We start from the raw sequence: 20,429 nt of genomic DNA on the forward strand, positions 1-20,429 counted from the left end.
TAATGGAGTAAGATGCTGCAGGTTCAAAGGGTGGCAAGATTAGGGAAGCTAGCACCAAGTTTAGATCCCACGGAGGTGGGGGATCCCTTACTGGGGGCCTAAGCAGAGTGGTTTCTTTGAGGAAGGCTTTACACAGCTTATGAGACATGATGTTATTAGAAGACAACCCAATGTGAAAATTCGAAATGGCAGCTAACTGAACCCTGATTGTAGCAGAAGCGGAACCAGAATGAAAAAGTTCCGCTAAAAATTCCAGAATCTCATGGACAGGGGCTGAAAAGGGATCTATATTCTTAGCCTCTGCCCAGCAAGAAAAATGTTTCCACTTGCTAGCATAAGTTTTCCTAGTTGTGGATTTGTGCGATGAGATAATAATTTCCCATATAGAGGAGGAAATATTAGGAAGCCTGGCTAAGGTTGGAAGTGGAGCAACCAAGCTGTGAGCTGGAGTGTTTGAAGGGATCGATGCAGTCTGCCCGATTGATGAATCAGTAGATCTGGAATAGGATCCAGAATCCAAGGCTGCTCGAGAAGATAATGATGCAGGAATGGGAACCATATCTGTCGTAGCCAGTAAGGGCCAATGAGGATCATTTTGCAACCCAACGCAGTTGCTCTCTGTATGAGTTTGGGTATTAGGGGAAATGGAGGAAAAGCGTAAAGAAGTCCCTGAGGCCAATCGTGGACTAGAGCGTCTCTGGGGGAGTGGCCGGGAAGTGGAAGAAAGGAGAAGAAAGTGCTGCATTTGCTGGTGAAAGGTGTGGCGAACAGGTCGCAGCAAGGCTGACCCCATTTGCGAAAGATTTGTTCTGCAATTATGTGATTCAGAGACCACTTATGAGGCATGAGAATTGCTCTGCTGAGCCTGTCTGCGATGACGTTGGAACTCCCAGGGATGTGCGTTGTGATCAGAAAACATTGGGAAGAGATCACCCACTGCCAGAGTCTGAGTGCTTCTCGACATAGAGGATAGGATCTGGTTCTGCCCTGCTTGTTGATGTACCACACCACTGACATATTATCCATTTGGATTGCAATGGTCCCAGGAGGGAGAGAGTCCTGAAGGGCTTGCAACGCTAAAAGCACGGCTCTCATCTCCAAGACATTTATATGCAAATGGTACTCATGAGGCTGCCAGGTGCCTTGGACTGTCCTGCCCTGATAATTCCCCCCCACACCCTATCAGGGAGGCGTCCATGGTCACTGTGGTGACTGGAGGGGATGGCACAAATGGTCTGCCTCGGGCCACTGATGGGGAGACCATCCACCAAGCGAGGTGCTTCTTGCATGCTTCTGTGATCATAATCTTGTGAGAGATTGGAAGCTGTTGGAAGGACCACTGTGTGAACAGAAGCAACTGGAGGATTCTCATGTGAAAGTGGGCCAGGGGGACAAGGAGAATTGCTGATGCCATGGAACCCAGTGTTCGGAGGACGAACCTGACTGTAATCGTTTTGCATGTTAATAAAATCTGTACTTGTTGGCGAATTAGTGATACCCTGTCTGGTGGAAGGTTCACAAACATGTTCCTGGTATTTAGATTTGTGCCTATATAAGTAATATGCTGACAGGGCAACAATGCAGATTTTTCAAAATTTATTGTGATACCTAGCCTGGAGCAAGTTTTGATAGTGTAGTCCCTGGCTTGCAGGAGGTGATGCCTGGTGGAAGCAGTGAGGAGCCAGTCATCTAGATATGGAAACACCTGGAATCCCTGACGCCTCAGGAGAGCTGTAACCACTGCCATGCATTTGGTGAACACCCTGGGAGCTGTGGTGAGACCGAAGGGCAGAGCTCTGAACTGATAATGACTGGCTTCCAGCCGGAAGCGAAGGAATCTTCTGGAGCACCTGTGCATTTTGATGTGATAGTACGCATCCTGAAGATCTATAGAGCACATCCAATTGTCCTGACCCAGGAAGGGTAGAATGGACTGTAGCGTGACCATCCAAAACTTTGTTCTTTGTACAGACCTGTTTAGTCTGCTGAAATCCAGAATGGGTCTCCAGTCCCCTGTCTTTTTTGGTACCAAAAAGAACCTTGAGTAAGTTCCAGATCCGATCTGGTCTGCTGGGACTTCCTGGATGACCCTTTTGTGTAGCAGCTTTGAAATGCCTTTGGCTGCTTGGTCCCTTAGATTGGGTGGAACATCTGGAAGGGACTTGTTTGACGATAACGGGGGTTGAACAAAGGGAATTCTGTAACCTCTGGATATGATTGACTGTACCCACTTGTCTTGAGGTAGATTTTGCCAGGCTTTGGGGTACAGCGAAATTCTTCCCCCGACTGCCTTCAGAGGCAGGCAGCCGGGCAACCCTTCAGGGGTGCTGAAAGGGCTTCTCAGAGAAGGATTCTCTGCTGCCCTGGTTATGCAGACCCCCCCCCCGCCACGAGGGCAGCATCTGTTATTGTTCCCTCCTCTGCCCCTGGAGGGGAACTCACCACGTGTGTCAGGCAAGGCTCCCTGGGATTTATGGAACCACATTTTCCACTCTTCTGACCCTTGGGGTATGGTCTGGAAGAAGTGGAAAAATAGACTCCCACAGCAGAGAGTGTCTTGCCTTCCTGTTCACACCTGGTTAGTGTGTCCTTCACCTGTGGTCCAAAGAGAGCAGAGCCATCAAAGGGGGTATTGGTGAAAGACGCTCTGAAGGGTTCCGTAAAATTACATAGCCGCATCCATGCGTGCCTCCTAAGGGTGATGCCTGTGCCTGCAGCTCTACTCGCGCCATCGGCTGCATAAGAAATTAGCCTCATGGAGGAGTTAATAACTGAATTCAGAGTCGCCAGCTGGGAGGCCACCTTAGCTTGAGCCCCCCACAGCTGATGGATCTTGGGGGGTATCTCCAAGCTCTTTAAGGAGATCCCTCTGAAGGCGGGTGAAATGGCACAAATAATTCAGAGACTTCATAGAGAAGGTCGCTGAAGCAAACATCCACTTCCCATATCTGTCCATAGTCCTAGACTCCTTGTTAGGAGGATGGACAGATGACAAAGGTTCTGCCAACTCCTTCTTTGTGGCTGCTGCTACCACCATGGCATCAACAGGTACACCCTTAGATAAAAACTGTTTGTCCTGAGGTGCAGTTATAAATTTAGCAGGTCTCCTGGGGGTTGGTTCCACTGTGTCTGGAGCTGACCATGCCTTCCAAGCCACCACAGACATAAGTGGGTCGAAAGGCGGAGACACCCAAGAGGTGGAGGGTCGGGAACCAAACACGTCCAGAAATACCGACTCATCCTCGGAAGGGGCTAGGGTATTTCAGTTCCCCCTCTGCTTAAGGATTTCAAGGATGTCTGAAAGGGAGGCATCTTCAGAGGGGGATCTCAGGGACCCTTCCAAATCCTCTAAGTCGGTATCTGATGTGACACTCAGGGGAGTCAATGTGCTTCTTGAACTTTCTCTTACGAGGTGGCTCCTCTGAGTGATCAGAGGAGGCCTCGGAAGAGGAAGAAACACCCAAAGGAGTGCACTGGAGCACTGGTTCCCCACGCTTGGGGTCAGGAGGAGGGGCAGAGGCAGATACAGGCACCATAGGGGGACGAGCCAATGGTGTTGATCGTGGGACTGGCTCAGGAGCTAGTACACTCCTCATGACCTCGAAGGCATCCCTGCCCAGACGCAGAGAAGACTCTGGTTCCGAAGAAATCGGAATCCCTCTCCGCACCGAGGGGGACGGATCCGAAGCCGATGTAGGAGCCGAGCTCACCTGCGCCGAAGCTCCGAGAGGTAGAGCGGGGTCGGACAAGGGTCCGATGCCACTCACCCCCCAGCCAACGAGGGAGTCCCAGTGCCCAGATCCCTTCAAGGACTGGACCAAGGATGGGATTGGAGCCAACGACGGAACCGAAGGAGAAGGTATCGGAGCCAATGGTTCCATGACTCGAACCCCACTGAACTCCGGCTCCGGACTCAAGGGAGGAGTCGGAGGATGAATATTTGCAGAAGTGGATGGAGCCGACACCTGATGAGGGGGGCTGGACAACATTTTTGCTAGGGCCTGCGATTTCAGCAACTTGCTGACTACTCTCTCCAAATCATGATCTGAAAGTCTGGAGGACCGAGAGGAGTGAGAGGACTTATGACTGCGCTCCGATTGGAGCAGAGGTGACTGTGGAGCCAAGCGTATCGACTCCAAGGAGGGAGACCTAGATCTTTTTCGACTCATGGATGGCTCCGAAGTTCATGTTGGAGCCAACTGTGAGGGAGGCACATCGGCTCCCACCGGAGCTGAGGTGGATGGTGGTGCTTCACCCAACGACAGCTCAGAAATTGGAGCCGAACACTTGGGTGGCTTGGAGGATTTCACAGGCTGAGCCTTAGCCGGTGAATCCTGTGGCTTAAGCAAACCCTGAAGAATTTACTTATTTTTGTGCTCCTGCAGGACCCTAGGGCTGAAAGCATGACAGACCGAACAAGAGTCCTGCAGGTGCACTGCACCCAGACAGTAGACACAAGAAGTGTGACCATCTGTCAGAGACATCTTCTGACAGCATGAGTCACACTTCTTGAATCCGGACACTTTAGTATCCTTGGACATGTTATCACACATACACACCAAGGAGAAAACACGGACACACACAAGCAAAAAACAAGTTAGCAGGTATAACTAACTAAACAATACAGCTAACACACACTAAAAAACTAAGTAAGTCTAATACAGCTGACACTATCTAAAAATGATCTATATTATATATATATATTTTATATATATATATATATATATATATTTTTTTTTTTAACTAGAAAAGGACAAAAAAGGGTTAGCCTCTAACTTAAACGGCTACCACTAAAGGAAGGGAGGGGGAGGGGTGGGGAAAACTCTCTAAGTAAAATGAGTTTTCAAGAAAAACAAGAGGGATAAATGCTATCTAGGGAATCTAGCTTGGGGAATAGTACAACTAAGTAATTATTTACACTATAAAGAAAAAATTGTAGTAAAATTAGTAAAATACAATAAAGTATATGAGCCTGAGCCAGTAAGACAACCTCACAGTCTGAAGCGGCAAACGAGATCTGGGTAACTAGCGCCATGCATCATGGGATATGGGGTAGCCTTGTGCCAGTAAACAGCTCTCGAGCTTTTGAAGATGGCTGAGTCAGAGCCGAGGATCAGCTGCGAACCCAACCAGCAAGAATGAAGGCGAGATAGACAACTTAACATCTACTGTTGTCTTGGCCAGAAAGGAGTCACCATAGTGATCTTAGGGAATTCCTTCTGCATCATCCAAAGTACCCTGGATATCAACAGAAAGGATGGAGAAGGCATGCAGGAACATTCCTGTCCAACAGAAAAAAAAGGCATCTGTCTTTGAGGCCTTCTTGCATGGTGTCCTGGAGCAGAATCTGGCCAGTTGATTATTCTGAGAGGAGACAAATAGGTCTGCTTGAGGAATTCCCCACAGGCGGATCAAATATTAGAAGTCCCCTGATCTAGCTTCCATTTGTGAGGTTATGCCCTTGTCCTGCCACATAATTTCATTCTGACAGGATGTAGGATGCCTGTAGAGTGAGATTGTGCTGTGAAGCTATATCCCAAGCTAACATGACTAGTCTGCAAAGGGGGTATGACCTGGCTCCACCTTGCCTGTTGATGTATCACATGACTATGGTATTGTCTACGATTTGAAGAGGTCGAGAGGACGAAGGATGATTTGGAAAGTTGAATGCCTTGATCAAGGCAAGCATCTATTTTATAATTGTATGCTTACATCTGTCCTTGGTGTCCTACACCCCCTGCACTTTTATCCCTACTGAAACTGCTCCAAGAACAAAGTCCAAGGCATCTGTGGTAACTGACTGCTTTGGAGCAGGGAGGAAGAAGGGGACACCTGGATTTAGGGAAATTAGCTATTTCTACCAAGTGATTTCTCTTTAGACAAACCCCAAAAGTGGAATCTGAAAAGACAAAGAAAATTAGTGTGGGACCAAAGAGACTTCAAACACCATTGTATCTTCCTCATGTGCAGTCATGCCAGGGGTACCATGAGAATCACAGATGCAGGAAACTAAAAATCCTGAGGTACTCTCTCACAGTGACTGAAGTCTGAGTGGAAAACCTTAGAATTAGATGTAAATACAGATCTATTTTTTCTTCCTCTGGAAAAAAGTTCCTTGAACTGAGGTGTCTAGCAGACGCTCCAGGATCACAATCCTGTGTGGAGTCAAAGACTTTTGAAATTTCTCTTGGAATCCCAGCATGTGTAAGTGAAATATTCCTGACACTTTGCAAAAGACTCTGGAAAGATAGGCATGTCATCTAAATATGGAAAATGTGGATGCACTGTAGCCTCCAGTAAGCTATAACTGAAACACTCTTGTTGCAGTGGATAGTTCAAAGGGTAAGGTAGAGAACTGATAAGGAAATCCACACATACACAACCTTACGAAACAGCTGAAGTCTAGATGACTTGAGATTGAGGTTGCGGGATGGTATAATGGTTAAGACATTTACCTCACAGACACAAGGTTCTGGGTTTGATTCCGATCTTTGAGATAAATTGGGTAGGTTTAAAACAGCTTAAAGGACATTTAGCCTAGTACATAATGATGGCTCTATAAATAGGGATGCAATAAGTGGCTTTTAAATCTATTGTTGCCAGGAAACTTAAATGGAGAAGAAGAGGTAACAGGTTGTGAAGTGCCAGCATTTTGAACTTCGGCACTTTCACAAACGGGTTTAGGAAAGAAAGATCCAGAACTGCTCTTTAAGCATTTTCTTTCTTTGGCACTAAAACATCTTTGAGAAAAACCTTTCTCAACTTGGTAAGGATGAACTGGTTCTATCACTCCCTTAAAGAGCACATGGTGAAGGACACTAGGGAAAAAGAGGAGTCTGATCTGGTAGGGGTGAAATTAACCCCTGGAATGGGGAGATTTCCTCATACTGCCATCTGTAACCTTGATGAATGATCTTCAGAATTCATTTAGCTGAAACTATCTGTTGTGAAAGAGAAAAATGGAGATTTGAACTTTCTTTAAAGGAAAAGAGGCCGCCAGGTTTGTAGTGTGTCGAGGATGGGAATCCTTTAATTAGTCATTCTGACTTGTTGGACTGTCCTTAATTTTGAGGGATTCCTTTATTATTTTTGGAATCACCCCTGCCATTTCATTTCAAATATTTGTGTACATGTGTTTTGGTGATGCTGTTTATTTATTTATTTATTTTTGCTGAAATTGGATAAAGGGTTAGAGAATTCTATACAAACTTTGCAAGAGGAGGGCTGAAAATCTAAGAGATTCCATCACTCAACTTACCCCTTTCATCACACTTTTTGATAACCTCTGCAGTAGAGGAACCAAAAACATAATCTCTATCAAAAGGAGAATTTAAAATCTATTTTTTCACATAATTTGGGAGGTTCTGAGAATGCAGCCAGGCAAACCTCCTCAAAACAGCACCAGTGGCCATTACCTGGAAGAAGTATCAACTGAGTCAATACACACAGTGTAAACAATGTTATGACTTTTAAGATGGAATAAACTAAATTATTTAAAGCAGATGTTTCTGCATAAGAAGAAACTGCAGCCAAAACACTTAGGTAGAAAATGAGCCTGACAACAGAAAGTTCTGAAAATCAAAGTTGCAGAAGTGTACACCCTCCCACACACCTATTAATACTCTTCCTATCCTTGCCAGAAAAATTAGGATTGGAATAAACCAAATGTTTAGCAGCAGGAGGATTAAAAATCTTAAAAGATTGAGGACATTTATACATTCTCTCTGCCTTTTTAGGAACATCTGTATGACTATCAGGAAAACTGCTGGTAGTGACACATGCACACACACACATCTTCCAAAGCTGACAGAATTGGAGGAATGGGTGGAAATTCTGGAAACTCCTTTTATAGCAGCTAGAAGAGAAATCTCCACAGGGGTATCAGAAAATGAACTCTCCTCTGAGTCTGAATTAGAAATCTTAGAGAAACCCCTGTATCTATACCTTTATCTTTCTATCTAGATTAGGAATCTTCAGTCTCTTTATAAATTAGGAACAATAGCCTGAATTAAACACTGAGCCAGACCCAGTAAATTACTCCACTCTAAAAAAATTGTGGAATAGATACATGATTAGTTTTTTTTTTTTTTTTGACAGAATAAAATCTGTTAATGGCAGCATGGGCTTCCCCAGTGATGGGCACTACATTCTGACTGTGAAGTCTTCCGTGTTCCTTCTCCCAAGAGTGACAACAGTGGCTTTCCCTTGCACTCTGAGGGGACCCTAAAATTGCTGCTGCTAGTCTGCTGTGGTGGCAAAGGTTGTTTGCTTAACATTCTTTTTGTGGCTGGAAGGAGGACTGACCTTGGGGCTGATAATTTTTTCCTTGGTCAAACCAAAAATAGTGCCTATTTCCTGGCAAAAAACAAGCAGCATAAGCCAGTAAAACTTTAAAGCCATTAAGTCCATTTTTTCTCATGAAAGCACAGTAAAAACACTTTAAAACACGTTGGCTGCCTCAAAAAAATAAAATAAAATAAAATAAGCACAACAGAATTTCTTTACAGAAAAACTGTTTTTTAACTACTTTAAACAGCTGTTAAGCTGAGCAAAAATGTTCCTGTTTAAAAGTACAGTTAAGTCCCATGACAACATATTAAAACACTAAGTTCTAGCTAAAAACAATTTTCCAAAGCATGAAAGTTTATTAAAACAATAGATGTTGTATGTGGAAGGTTTTACCCAAAGGGAACTTACCTGCTTAGCAAAGGAACAGCACAAACCCACTGTTGATCCTCAAAAGTCTGCAAAGGGGCACTCTCTTCAATGACAGGAAAGGTCTGAAGGACGTGGCACCCAAACTTCTCCTTTAAGTTAGCTCACCTTGAGCTGACTATTGGTTTGGATGTGTAAAATGTGCCCTGAAGCTTTGGACGCTATCCAACTGTTATATCCTATGTAAGATGTGACCCATATTGCTAAGGCCACTGAAGCAGCAATCAGTATGAAGAACATTTGCTGTTTTCTGAAGTGTTCCTTAGTGGCACTGCAAACCATTGTGCATGGAAATGTGGATGCAAAGCCCACCCCTCACATGAAGTACTGTAGGGAGCATTGTTCCCCCTGCATTAGCACTTGACTGCATATGGTTCTCTATTGCAGGATTTACAATCTTTAGTGGAACTGCGGTGGTGGTGCTGCGGTAGCGTTGTCGCCTCACAGTAAGACGTTGTCCTGCTCGATTCTCAGCTAGAGCATCTTCTGTGTGGAGACATGCGTGAATGGGTGTACCTTCATTGAAGGTTGTGCATCAGGGCTGGCAACTCGGCACGTAAAAATCTACTGCCAATCATTAGCAGACCGGAGTTCCGCTGTGGCGACCCCTAACCGGGAAAAGCCGAAAGACACAACAAGTTTACAGCTTTAAGCTTTGTATACTCACCCCAACTCCACCAGTAACTTGTATTACAGGTTTATAGGTTTCAGGGTCAAGCTTGATATGTATTGTCTCATGATAGAGTTTATCTCCTAAATATCCATCTAATAATGTTTCCAGTGTTTACATCACTTGATTTGTTTTAATTTTCTTCCTGTTGCTTGCCAAACATTAGCAATGCCATAGTCTGAACAGTAAATTTGTTCTTTGTAAGGTTAGATGTGAATGGACTATTTGTTCCCCATGGGGGAAGAGCTAGTAAAAGTCATTATGTTTTTTTCTGCAGTGCCTAATCCCTGGTACTCCATGACAGTCCTAATGTCTTTTAAAAGTGCCGGGTCCCCCTTTCCTTTTTATGTGCTACAATGGTTACTAAGTTTGAAAGACAGTGGTTAGGATAGTGATTTGGTTAATTTATAGTCAAGGAAAGTTATAAGGTTAGTAGAACTTGAGGCTTATCTCCATCTTGGTTTAAACATCACATTTATCATAAATTAATTTTAAAATTTAAAGAAATAAAATAATGGTTTATTTATCTGAAACGTGAACTGCTCAATGTACATGTGGCTTGCCTGGTTTCTTATTTGGTGTTTAAATGGGTACATTTGTTTGCATTTTAGAGAAAATAATTTTAGACTGATGAAGGCTTAACATTTATAGCCTACAGCTACAATGGAATGCTATTTTCAAGTGTCAGTGGTCTGTCCAACTTTTCTTCATTTAGTAAGGAGAAGTTATTAAGGAGAGTGGAATAATCTGAAACATGTGATGCACCAGTATGACCTGCATTAAACACAGAAAGGTGGAGGCAAGTATATTAAAATTAGCATGTGCTGAGACAGTAGCTAGCATTAACAAATATGCACTGAGTAAAAAATATTCTCACTATGAATGAAATGTGTCTAGAGTATATTCTTTTCAGAAGAACTAAAATGTATAGAGATATCATCACATAAGTTAGGATGGTGACAATGTGTACATTCTTACTAAGCAGTTTTAACATATTGATTTTTCAAGAGGAACTTATCGCATGGAGAAAGGTGGAAAATCACTTGAAGACTGTCAGCTTTGTCCTTCTGGATACTTCTGTCCAAGGTCTGCAACTGCAAATCCAAAGGCTTGTGGAACTGGAAGTTTTTCAGTAAGTTTCTTGGACAGTCATTTTATTCATTGCTTGCATCAACAGGTTCTTCAATACAATGCCCATGTGTGCATAATAATTTAATTATATTTTGGAGTTTCACAGTTAAGGCTGATACACATAACAGAAGCAGAAAGCTATAATTCCAATTGGAAAGGAATGATGATGAAGTACAGGCAGAAATTACAAAAAAATAGAGAGAGGGAGAATGGGGTTTTGGATGTAGTCCCTTAAGGAGAACAACAGCCAGACAGAATATTATATTCAGAAAGTAGTAGAAAGTATTCTAAAGAACTAAGCCAACATGAAAGTGGAGAAAGGAGGTTTTATCACTAGGGATGACTGCAATTAGGTCTACACAGAATAGGCAAGAGGAGCTGTAATTTACTGGAGAAAAGGAACCAAGGTTTTGGGAGCAAATAATTAGAGAGGTAAAAGTAAACAGAATGCAAACAGGCCAAGAAAGCATTTGGACAGCATGCAAGAGACTGCCTTCTCTATCAGGGGTTGATATCAGGGTGTAGGCAAAGAGAAAGGGATAAGGGAGTCCTAAGTGAAAGGCCTCCTTTGGTAAAGATTGTAGTTAAATCTAGAATAGAAGCTGCTGTTAAATCAAGGTTAATTATTTGGGTGTATAAAATATGGCAAGATAACTATAGGGATCAACAAGATGGGGTTAGAAAGGACTGGTAAGAGAGTCTGGATAAGCAATTCACAAGGAAACAATGGGGTGAAATATGCATGGCTCCCAAGTATGCAACAAAGTCCAAGATGATTTAGCATTTTTACTTGGAAATGTTTGCATACCAAGCAGACTCAAAATAATTTTTCCTCAGCTAGATGACAAATTTTGAGGTGTGATAGGGAAGAAATATGTAACTAGGTACACATCATTTGGGAGCAAATGAATTTGCAGACTTCAAAAATTCTCTACAGAGTACTCTATCAGAAATATTGGGTGAGCAAATGGGTGTAACTAAAGAATTATTTTTTTGAGCTGGGATATTGGATCTGAATTGCATAGGCATAGTAAGGTTTTTCTAAGTTTAATTCTGGTGGTTGCTACAAAAACGCAATTACTAGAAAATAGAAATCAAAATCTAAACTAATTGTATTTGAAGTATTGCATATTTTATTAGAGATAAAAGAACTAGAAGTGAAATCTTTAGAAAATGGTAGGAACAAATTACATAGAAAAATGGAAATTGTGTGAACAATACATGCAGACAATAATGTTTTGGAGGAGAACTGAGACTTAAGGAAATACAGGAATTGAGCAATTTATATAATGCTGGATCAATAATTAAAAAAATGTGATGCATAATGTTTGTAACTAGGAACATGTTAATGTGGCTTGTTTTATTTTGCATAAATTTATGTTTGCCTGTGTCTTAAGTAACAGTTCAATAAAGGTGCTAAAAATAATAATTAAATGACTAATCTTGCATGCAGTTCTCATGTAGTGTAGTTGATGCACAAAATATTTTACATAGATTAGGATTACAAAATAATATGCACACTTTTATGTAAAGTATTTTACATTTAACAGTTAAGCATGTTTGCTCAACTTTTCCAATGAAACTATTTAAATATATTTCTGTTGAAAAAAAGCTCTAGAGTGTTAAAGAAAAGTTGGGTGATATGTTTGGGCAAACTACAATATATTTGCATGATATACATGGACCCACAGCAATACAATGTCTCTTAATGCTATGATTTTTATATCTTACATCACTGCGTTTCTGAATATGGTGCATAGCAGAAATTCCTGTAACCATACCTCCTTAGCCTATTTCATCAAAAACTGCAGCACACTAGTAAATTGTGTGATGTATGATAAAGCCTGAGACTGGAATTACAGTTATTGTGAAATCAAATACACAAATCTTTTCAAATATTTTTCAAACTCAAGTGTATTATGATGTATATACTTCAGACTTTTCTAGAGACCATTTAGATGTGCCATTCTTTTGGATGAGATAATAAACCGAGATGCCATCTGCATGAGTTGTTGGTAGATGTAAAAGATCACACAGCAGCTATCTAAAAGAGCAGGGGGTCCTTCATTTATGTACAAAAATAACTCTCATTTACAAAATATTTAAATATTTGCAAATATTTACAAGTGTACAATATATATATATATATATATATATATATATATATATATATATATATACACACACACACACACACACACACACACACACACACAAATCAGTTTACACAGTCATACTACATTTTCATCCCTATTAGACCCCCCATACTCCTTTTTCCATAACCACCCTCTGATTTTACTTAATATTATTACTAAACTCCATTTACCATTAAACATAATTCAGTTTATTCTTTCATTCCCTATAACCCATGTAACATAAAATCACTTATTATCTCTTCTTTTAACATATTCTTCACTTCTATTCTTAAAATATTAATATTTAGTCATATCCATGTTTATTTTATCTACTTCTTTTATATCTTAAAACCATCTTCTTTACATAGCTTTTTGCATAACGTTTTATTCTCTTACATTTCAAAAATACACGTTCTGTAATGCCTTCTTCTTGACAATGCAAACATATTCTATCTCTTTTCTTCTTACATGGTATATTTCCTTTTACTGGCAGTTAATCTATTACCAGTCTCCTCAAAAAATGTTGACATTCTCCTTTCTGAGTCCATTTGCTTCTTATTTTTATAACTTTATTTTTTTTCATCTGTTAGATTTTCCCACAGTTTTGCATAGTAATGTTTTACCATTGCATTCTTATACCATACTTTGTTTCCTATATCATCAATTTTTATTTTTCACCAAAATATTTTTGTGCAATATTTTATTTCCACATTTATACACTCTTTTTCTCTTTTACTCTCTTACCATACCCCCAAATGTATTGTACTTATATTTATACAATATTACTATTAATCTCTCATCTTTCATTTATCCAGTTTAACGCTTTGTACAAATTTAATGAATCAGTGTATACCACTGGGGTAATTAATCTAAACCTTCTTATTTACATACAAAAACTCATATTTTTACTGGGTTTAACTCATTCACTCCAATGGAGCTCAGGAAGTTTGCACTGTAACTTCCAATGGACGGAGCCTAAGCCTTTTGACAGAATCAAATTATGTCCTCACATTTCAAACAAATGTTCTTATCTTTTGAACCATATGGGTTATGAAGTATAAATGGTAAACTCTTCAGCACAAACTATTGTTAGAGTGGTCAAATTCTTTAGGTTCTAAGTTATAAATGGAATTTTAAAAGTCACAATAAACACAGTAACAATTGCATTTGTAATATTTTGTAAATAACTTACAATAGTTACACATATATTGTCAGCAGTATTTTATTCATCTAGCTGAAAGCTTTCATATGAACCTAAGGAGTTCTATCTGTGTTACCTGGTTGTTGAGATATTTAGAAAAATGTGAAAATTATATCTATATAAATTAATATTATAAAAACAACAGTTAATATATTGCCTGCACTAGACAGAAGACAAATATTAATGTAGTTGAATTTGCCATTATGTAAGCTTTAAGATGAAATCTTTTAAAACCTTGTCCATGGCATGGTTTTAGAATTATTGATGAAAATAAGAACAAACAATATTTGACACCTGGAGACGTCAATAGGAGTTAACTGCAGATGCAGCTAGAGGCATCACTCAGATGTGATGAGTTGATGTAGAACCCCATACAAATGAAAACATTTTCTGCAATAATTCCTTTTCAAGTACAGTTTCAATGAGTGACCTCCCAAACTTCTTGTATCAGAGGCACATGGCTTAGTCAAATACTCTGCTTGTACTGTGCTGACGAGGTCATAACAAGGCCGAAATATGCATATCCACAGCTAGTGGGGTTTGGCTTTATTGGCCTGAAATTGTCCATTAAAATGACGAAACAAGTCATGGGCATTCAGAATTGTCAATTAGCTGAAACACCTGATGTTCATTCGGGTCATTTGCATATATATCCCACGTGCCTCTGATACAAGAGGTTTGGGAGGTCAGTCAGTGGAAGTTCTAGCTTTGCTGAAGTTTTCATGTTGTTTTTACTGATTGGTTTTTCAGTGACCTCACTTATTTTTTTAGTTTTCAAGTACTGTTGGTAACATAAATACACTTGCTAAGTATGCTATATTTCTCTTCAGTACTGAATTTATCAAACAACCCCTTTTTTCTGAATGATAATTTATATATTCTCCAGAAAAGACGTTTGTTTTATTGTTTTTCCCCATTGAATTCTACTTACATCGTTATTCCAAAATGTTATACCTAGCACAGAAATTTCATTCATTGTAAAATATATACCCTGATCTTTACTGTATCACCTAAACCTTCATTTTTTTTAATTATTTAAAGCCATCCCTATCGTATCTAGCCACTCATTTGTGCAAATTTTTACTACTTTTATCCAAGTTTTTTTATTTTGCAATTATTATATCTTCTGCATATGTTAACAGAACTGGAATTCTTAACCCTTCAGGTGTTATACACCCCAGCTCCTTCATTTTGTAATTTATTTCACATACTATCACATTCATAACTAATGCAAAGAGTATACAACTCATTGGACATCCCTGTCTTGCACCACTTTTCATATATACCTCTTGGCTTAGCCAGACATTTACAGGTATTTTTATTTTGTTATTACTATACACACACTGGTATACATAATTTCCTAACTTTCTCACTTACATTATATTCTTTCGTTATTACCCATAAGATTTCATGTTCAATGCCTTATTAATGTCTCTTATCGTGATTTTTGCATCTTCTTTTCTGTTCATATCATCCACATTTTCTCTATCATTAATAATTCTTGACAACCCTTCCCCTTTATACTATATATGCTATCTTCCATAATGTTTTCCATTTTAGTTTCAAATCTCTTTTGTATTATTTTCAAAAAAATATTATCAGCATTATTATTCAGTACTACTGGTTTCCAGTTCTTTGTCTTCTAGCTTCCTTTTCCATATGAATTTAAATATTCCAATTCATACATCTTTATACACAAAACCTTCTTTTAACCATTCATTCAAAATCTTTAAAAATATGTTTTCCGATCCCTAATTTTTATATATTTCATATCCTATTCCATCTGTTCCTGCAGACAAATCTGTATTTACTTGTCCTAATACTTTATTTAACTCATTTAAAGAAATCTTCTTTTCCAAGTCTTCATTTTCTTTTTAACTTTTTTACTTTGTTTTACTACCTTCTTTTTTCTTTAAACATTTCATGTACATAATGTACGCTATTCATAATGTTTTCCTGAGCACTTTCTATTTCTCCTTTCATATTTGTATTTCTCTCATTACACTACCACCTTCCTTTACTAATTTGTTTAAGTGGATCAATACTTCTCATTTTCCTTGCAAAACTATCTCTGCTTATATAAGAACTCTTGTATTTTTTATTGATTTCTTTCATATATTTATTTTTTGTCAAAGTACTTTATCATTATGTTCTAAATCTTCCATATGCATCATTATATGTTCTTTTATATTTGTCTTTCTCTACTGCTCTCACATCATATTGCCACTGTAAAAACATTTTTTATATTTTTCCTTAAATATCATCCACCATTCAGACCAATTTTTATAAAATGTTCTCATAGTAAGATGATCTTTCCATAACTGTACTACTAATCTCTTTCCTTCTTTACTCTACGCATTCTTATTTATCCTTTTTATTCTTTCGCCTATTCTTATATTCCTTCTTTTCTTTATCTCTAGCTATACTGCAAGATGATCAGAAGATCCTGTTTCAACTACCTTCCCATCTCCTATAACTAAACCTTCTGATACTATAAAGTAATCTATTTCAGTTCCATCCATGCCCTTTTGTAAGTCCATGAATTTTTGTCCCAAAGTTTTAACTTGCCACATCCTGTAACTTCCAACATTTTTCGTATATCATTTCCTTTCCTTTTATGCTTGCCTCTTAAATCACAATTAAAGTCTCCTGTTATTATAACATTCATATTTATCACTACATAGTTTAACATCTGATGAAATAAACGTTCCTCTTTCTTTACCATTGGTATAAGCATACAATGCTATAATTCTATATATTATTTATTTATTTGATATTTGTTTACCAGGATAGTCTGACTGGGTCACCAGAACACATTTTCAATGGGGGTCTGGGGAGAAAAGCTCCAAATACAGACATATGTAACAATTCAAACATGGCATTCACATCTTACAGTATTGTCACATAAGTTCAAATGTGGATAATCATATACTACAACAGTACAGTTGAATGGGTGTTCCAAAAATAGAAGAATAAGCAGGTATCACATCACTATAATAAACAGTGAGAAAGGACTCAGTAAACATACAAGTTGAAAAAAAGAAACAGTAAAAAGTACAAGTAAAACAGTTGAATGTAGAAGAGGAAGCTGAGACTAAGATATACTTGTTCTTTCCATTTTAAACCTACCATGGTTAATATTCCCATTTTTGCTAAAGTTTCATCTAATAAGTTTACTGTATTTCTACATCTCTCATTTCCCAAATTCCAGATTCTTTCCTCCCCATAGTTTGTTTATAATATTTCTTCATGTGTTAAAAATCTTGTGTCTTCTTATATAATTACATCTACATCACATGTATTACACCACTCCAAAATGTCTATTCTTATTATGATATTCTTAATAATATTCACAGTTACAGAAAGCACTTTAAAATGTTAATTGTCCCTTTTCCTTAAATTCTTGGTTTCATAAGATCATAACTAATTACTAGCTAATCAGAAGCCTAGCCAATTTCTTCCCCCAAAATGATAATTAAACACTGTACTTTATGTCTGGGAGACAAACACCTTAACCATTATAGCATGACCCAATCCCTGGCTGCAGGTATTCTTTTTTATCCATTTCCCTTTTCTCTTCTTTCGTACTTATCCCTTTAAATTTTCTTTGTCTGTCTTTTACCCTTTTACCAATAGAATTCTTTTTTTTCCCTTTTTACTACCTTCCAATTTATGTCTTCTTCACTTGTTTCAGAACTTTCAGTACACCTGTATTCCCCTCCACATTTATCATGCTTGATATATGAATAATGTTGATTTTTCTATTTTTAACACAATATTACAATCCCAGCCACCAGTGCATAAACGTAATTTGTCATAAACATTTGCAGTGTCCAGTACTTCTTTACACAACACTTTCAAATTTATTTCAAAGTATCTTTTTCTACCTCTGTTTGAATTGTACATTAACTTTCTTTTTTTTTTGTTTCGCTGTTAAATGCTTTTATCACATACAAATTCCATGAGTTATTGCCTCTTTTCTCATATTCTCCAAGAAAATTTTCCATTGAAAAAATGTGACAGATAAACAGGTCGAGTTTGCAGAAAAAAGACTGTTACATACTGTAGTTTTAAGTTGTAATTTCTCAGTTACAGGACACATCTCACAGGATCTAGATGAAAAAGAGTTCAATCTTCTTTTAGTCTGGTCAGTCTCAAAAATTCAATGTGGATGCTCTCCAAGCGCTGCTCAGTGATTCAGTCAGTGTGTGAGGAGCTACATTTATACGGAGGTAAGTGGGCCAGTTAAAATGATGCAGCCAATAATCCCTTGAGGGTGTGGTCATGGGTCTAACCTTTATTGGACCAAACTGAGGGAGTTATTGAGAAGCCCGGTAAAATACTGTTATGTCATTTTGGTAAGAGAAAGTACAGAACATCATAGTGTCAGTTATACATGAAAAGCTCAGAAATCCTATCAGCAGTTCAATAAAACATTAATACATTAATCACTACATTTGCAAAGGTTCAGACAAACTTAATCAAGATATGTAGAACATCCTTTAAATATTAATTTAAAGATGCTCATATTAGCTATATTACGAGGTCAGAAAAAACTATGGAGACCCTTGGTATATTAACATTTTTTATCTGGGTCATAAGGTGCTTTTTTAGAGATTAGTTTGTGTTGTGTGGCCATAGCTTAGTATTTTTTCCTTAGCCACAGACATCTGGAGGATAATCGCAAGTAAGTTTATCCTAAAAAAGGCTGAGCACCAAGGATTTTGTAATTTTAATTTTAGAAGGTCGTACCACACACGACCCTTGGGATTGAGACTACTCCACCAAGGCTAGGCTCAAGTTCCTAACCTAGCCCTTTCTCTTAACACCTACTATGTGATCCACACACACCTTTTAACACTAGGGGGATCACCGGGCGTTTTTCTACTTTCCCACCACAAGGGAGATAACCCTACAGGTGGTTGGAGACCCAATTCATTTTTTCTGGGGTTTTGTTTTTTTTTAGATTGTATGTATATTGGATCCCTTGTAAAGAGATTCTGCTCATTGTAACCTTCCCTGAAAGCAGAGCAAGAAGTGGATGGGCTTTATGTAGTTTCTCAATTGTTGCACAGAAAAGAGTAAGCCATCTGGGTTCCCATGACCCAAGTTGCTGTCTTGGCATCAGGGCCTAAAGACAAGTTATCACCTAACAAATCTGTTATCATATTGCTTGCATGCTAAAGCATGACTTTCAGTAACTGAAGTTGCTTAATGTTAAACTTTGATTAACAATTGGTTCTGTTCAGAGTACTTGCTAAAAATGCAGGATTGCCCTCTTGGAGGGGAAATCTCCACTTTGGGTCAAGGCTATATTAAAAAGACAAAGACACTACTGTACTGGAAAATTCAAGCCTACTGCCATCCTCTGCAGTATTTACTGCTGAATATTTAGAACCAAGGCAATATTAAGAACTCCAACAGAGAAAGTCAGAAAACAAAAGGTATGTACTTAATATAACTATAGATCCATTTATATCTGTCTGTCTCAACCTGTGGGTTATCAGATCTGAAGTGGGCAATATTCAGAATTTTTAGACTCAAAGCTCTGCCTTCTCTTCTCATAAGCCCCTGCTATTGTACCCCTTCTCATATCAAGTTTGCCCAATGGAGAGAAAACTCTGAACCTCCATGAATCATAATTAGGATGGAGAAAAAAGAATACAAGGAAGAGAAGACCACTGGCAAAGATCCTCCTGTGCAGGCTTTGAGGCCAGACCACCAAGGCCATTCAGACATACTCACTAGAACAATGACAATTTGGTGGGGTGAGGAGATAGGGTAGTTGAGACAGATGGATAAAGATAACACAGATATATCACTGCAGTGACTACATAACTTTCATATCTGATGGTGTCTTTTCTGTCGTCTCAACCTGTGGGACAGAGTCCCCAACCAGTAAAAACTTTAGGGTGGGCCCTAAGAAAGAACATTCCACAAGATGGTGGAACCAAAGGAAGATCTAGACCTAGAGCTAGACTGAATGTCCACTTTGTAATGGGGCACAAAGATATGAGTATTAGACCAGTTAGCTGCAGCACAAATATCATCAATAGAATCCTGCAAGGAAAAAAGTGGTTGAGGTAATCATCCCCTCATGGCATGCCCTTTAGGTGTCACAGGTAAAGGAATTATTTTAAGGAATATGCAAACAAAATACACTCAAAAAGCCATTTGGAAAGTGTCAGTTTTGAAGCAGACTTGCCAAGTCTTGTGTCAGATTTTCTTAAACTTTTGGTTCTGTCCAGAAATAATCTAAGCTGTATGTGAAAATCCAAACAGTGAAGCAAATGTTCTCCCTAGTTACTGCAATTTGAAAAGAAAACTGGCAAATGAATGGGCTGGTTTAAATTTGATTCAGGAGCAAACTTTTTCAGAAAAGATGGTTTAGTATGTAAGTTGACTCTATATTTATGAAAAATGAAATAAGGAGCTTCAGAAAAGTTCTGAGACTCTTCTGGCTGAAATGATGGCCAGCAAAAACAGAGATTTCCATAACAACAATTTTAAGCATACCATAGATGAAGTTTCAAAGGGAGGTCTAGAAAGGACTTGCAGCAGTACAGAAAGGTCCCAA

At 38.8% G+C, this 20,429-nt stretch overlaps 1 protein-coding gene across 1 annotated transcript in view; it reads left to right on the top strand.

Annotated features, from left to right (window-relative positions):
* Positions 1-20,429, top strand: part of LOC122809546 (neurogenic locus notch homolog protein 1-like) — a 2,715,638-nt gene that overhangs the window by 2,102,305 nt on the left and 592,904 nt on the right. Inside the window, exon 14 of the mRNA XM_044081127.1 lies at positions 10,394-10,517. Within this exon, the coding sequence (XP_043937062.1) occupies positions 10,394-10,517 (124 nt within the window). The remainder of the gene's footprint in view (positions 1-10,393; positions 10,518-20,429) is intronic.

The sequence above is a fragment of the Protopterus annectens genome, chromosome 8.part0 (genome assembly GCF_019279795.1).
Source record: "Protopterus annectens isolate FY-2018-M chromosome 8.part0, PAN1.0, whole genome shotgun sequence".
Classification (NCBI taxonomy): Eukaryota; Metazoa; Chordata; order Ceratodontiformes; family Protopteridae; genus Protopterus; species Protopterus annectens.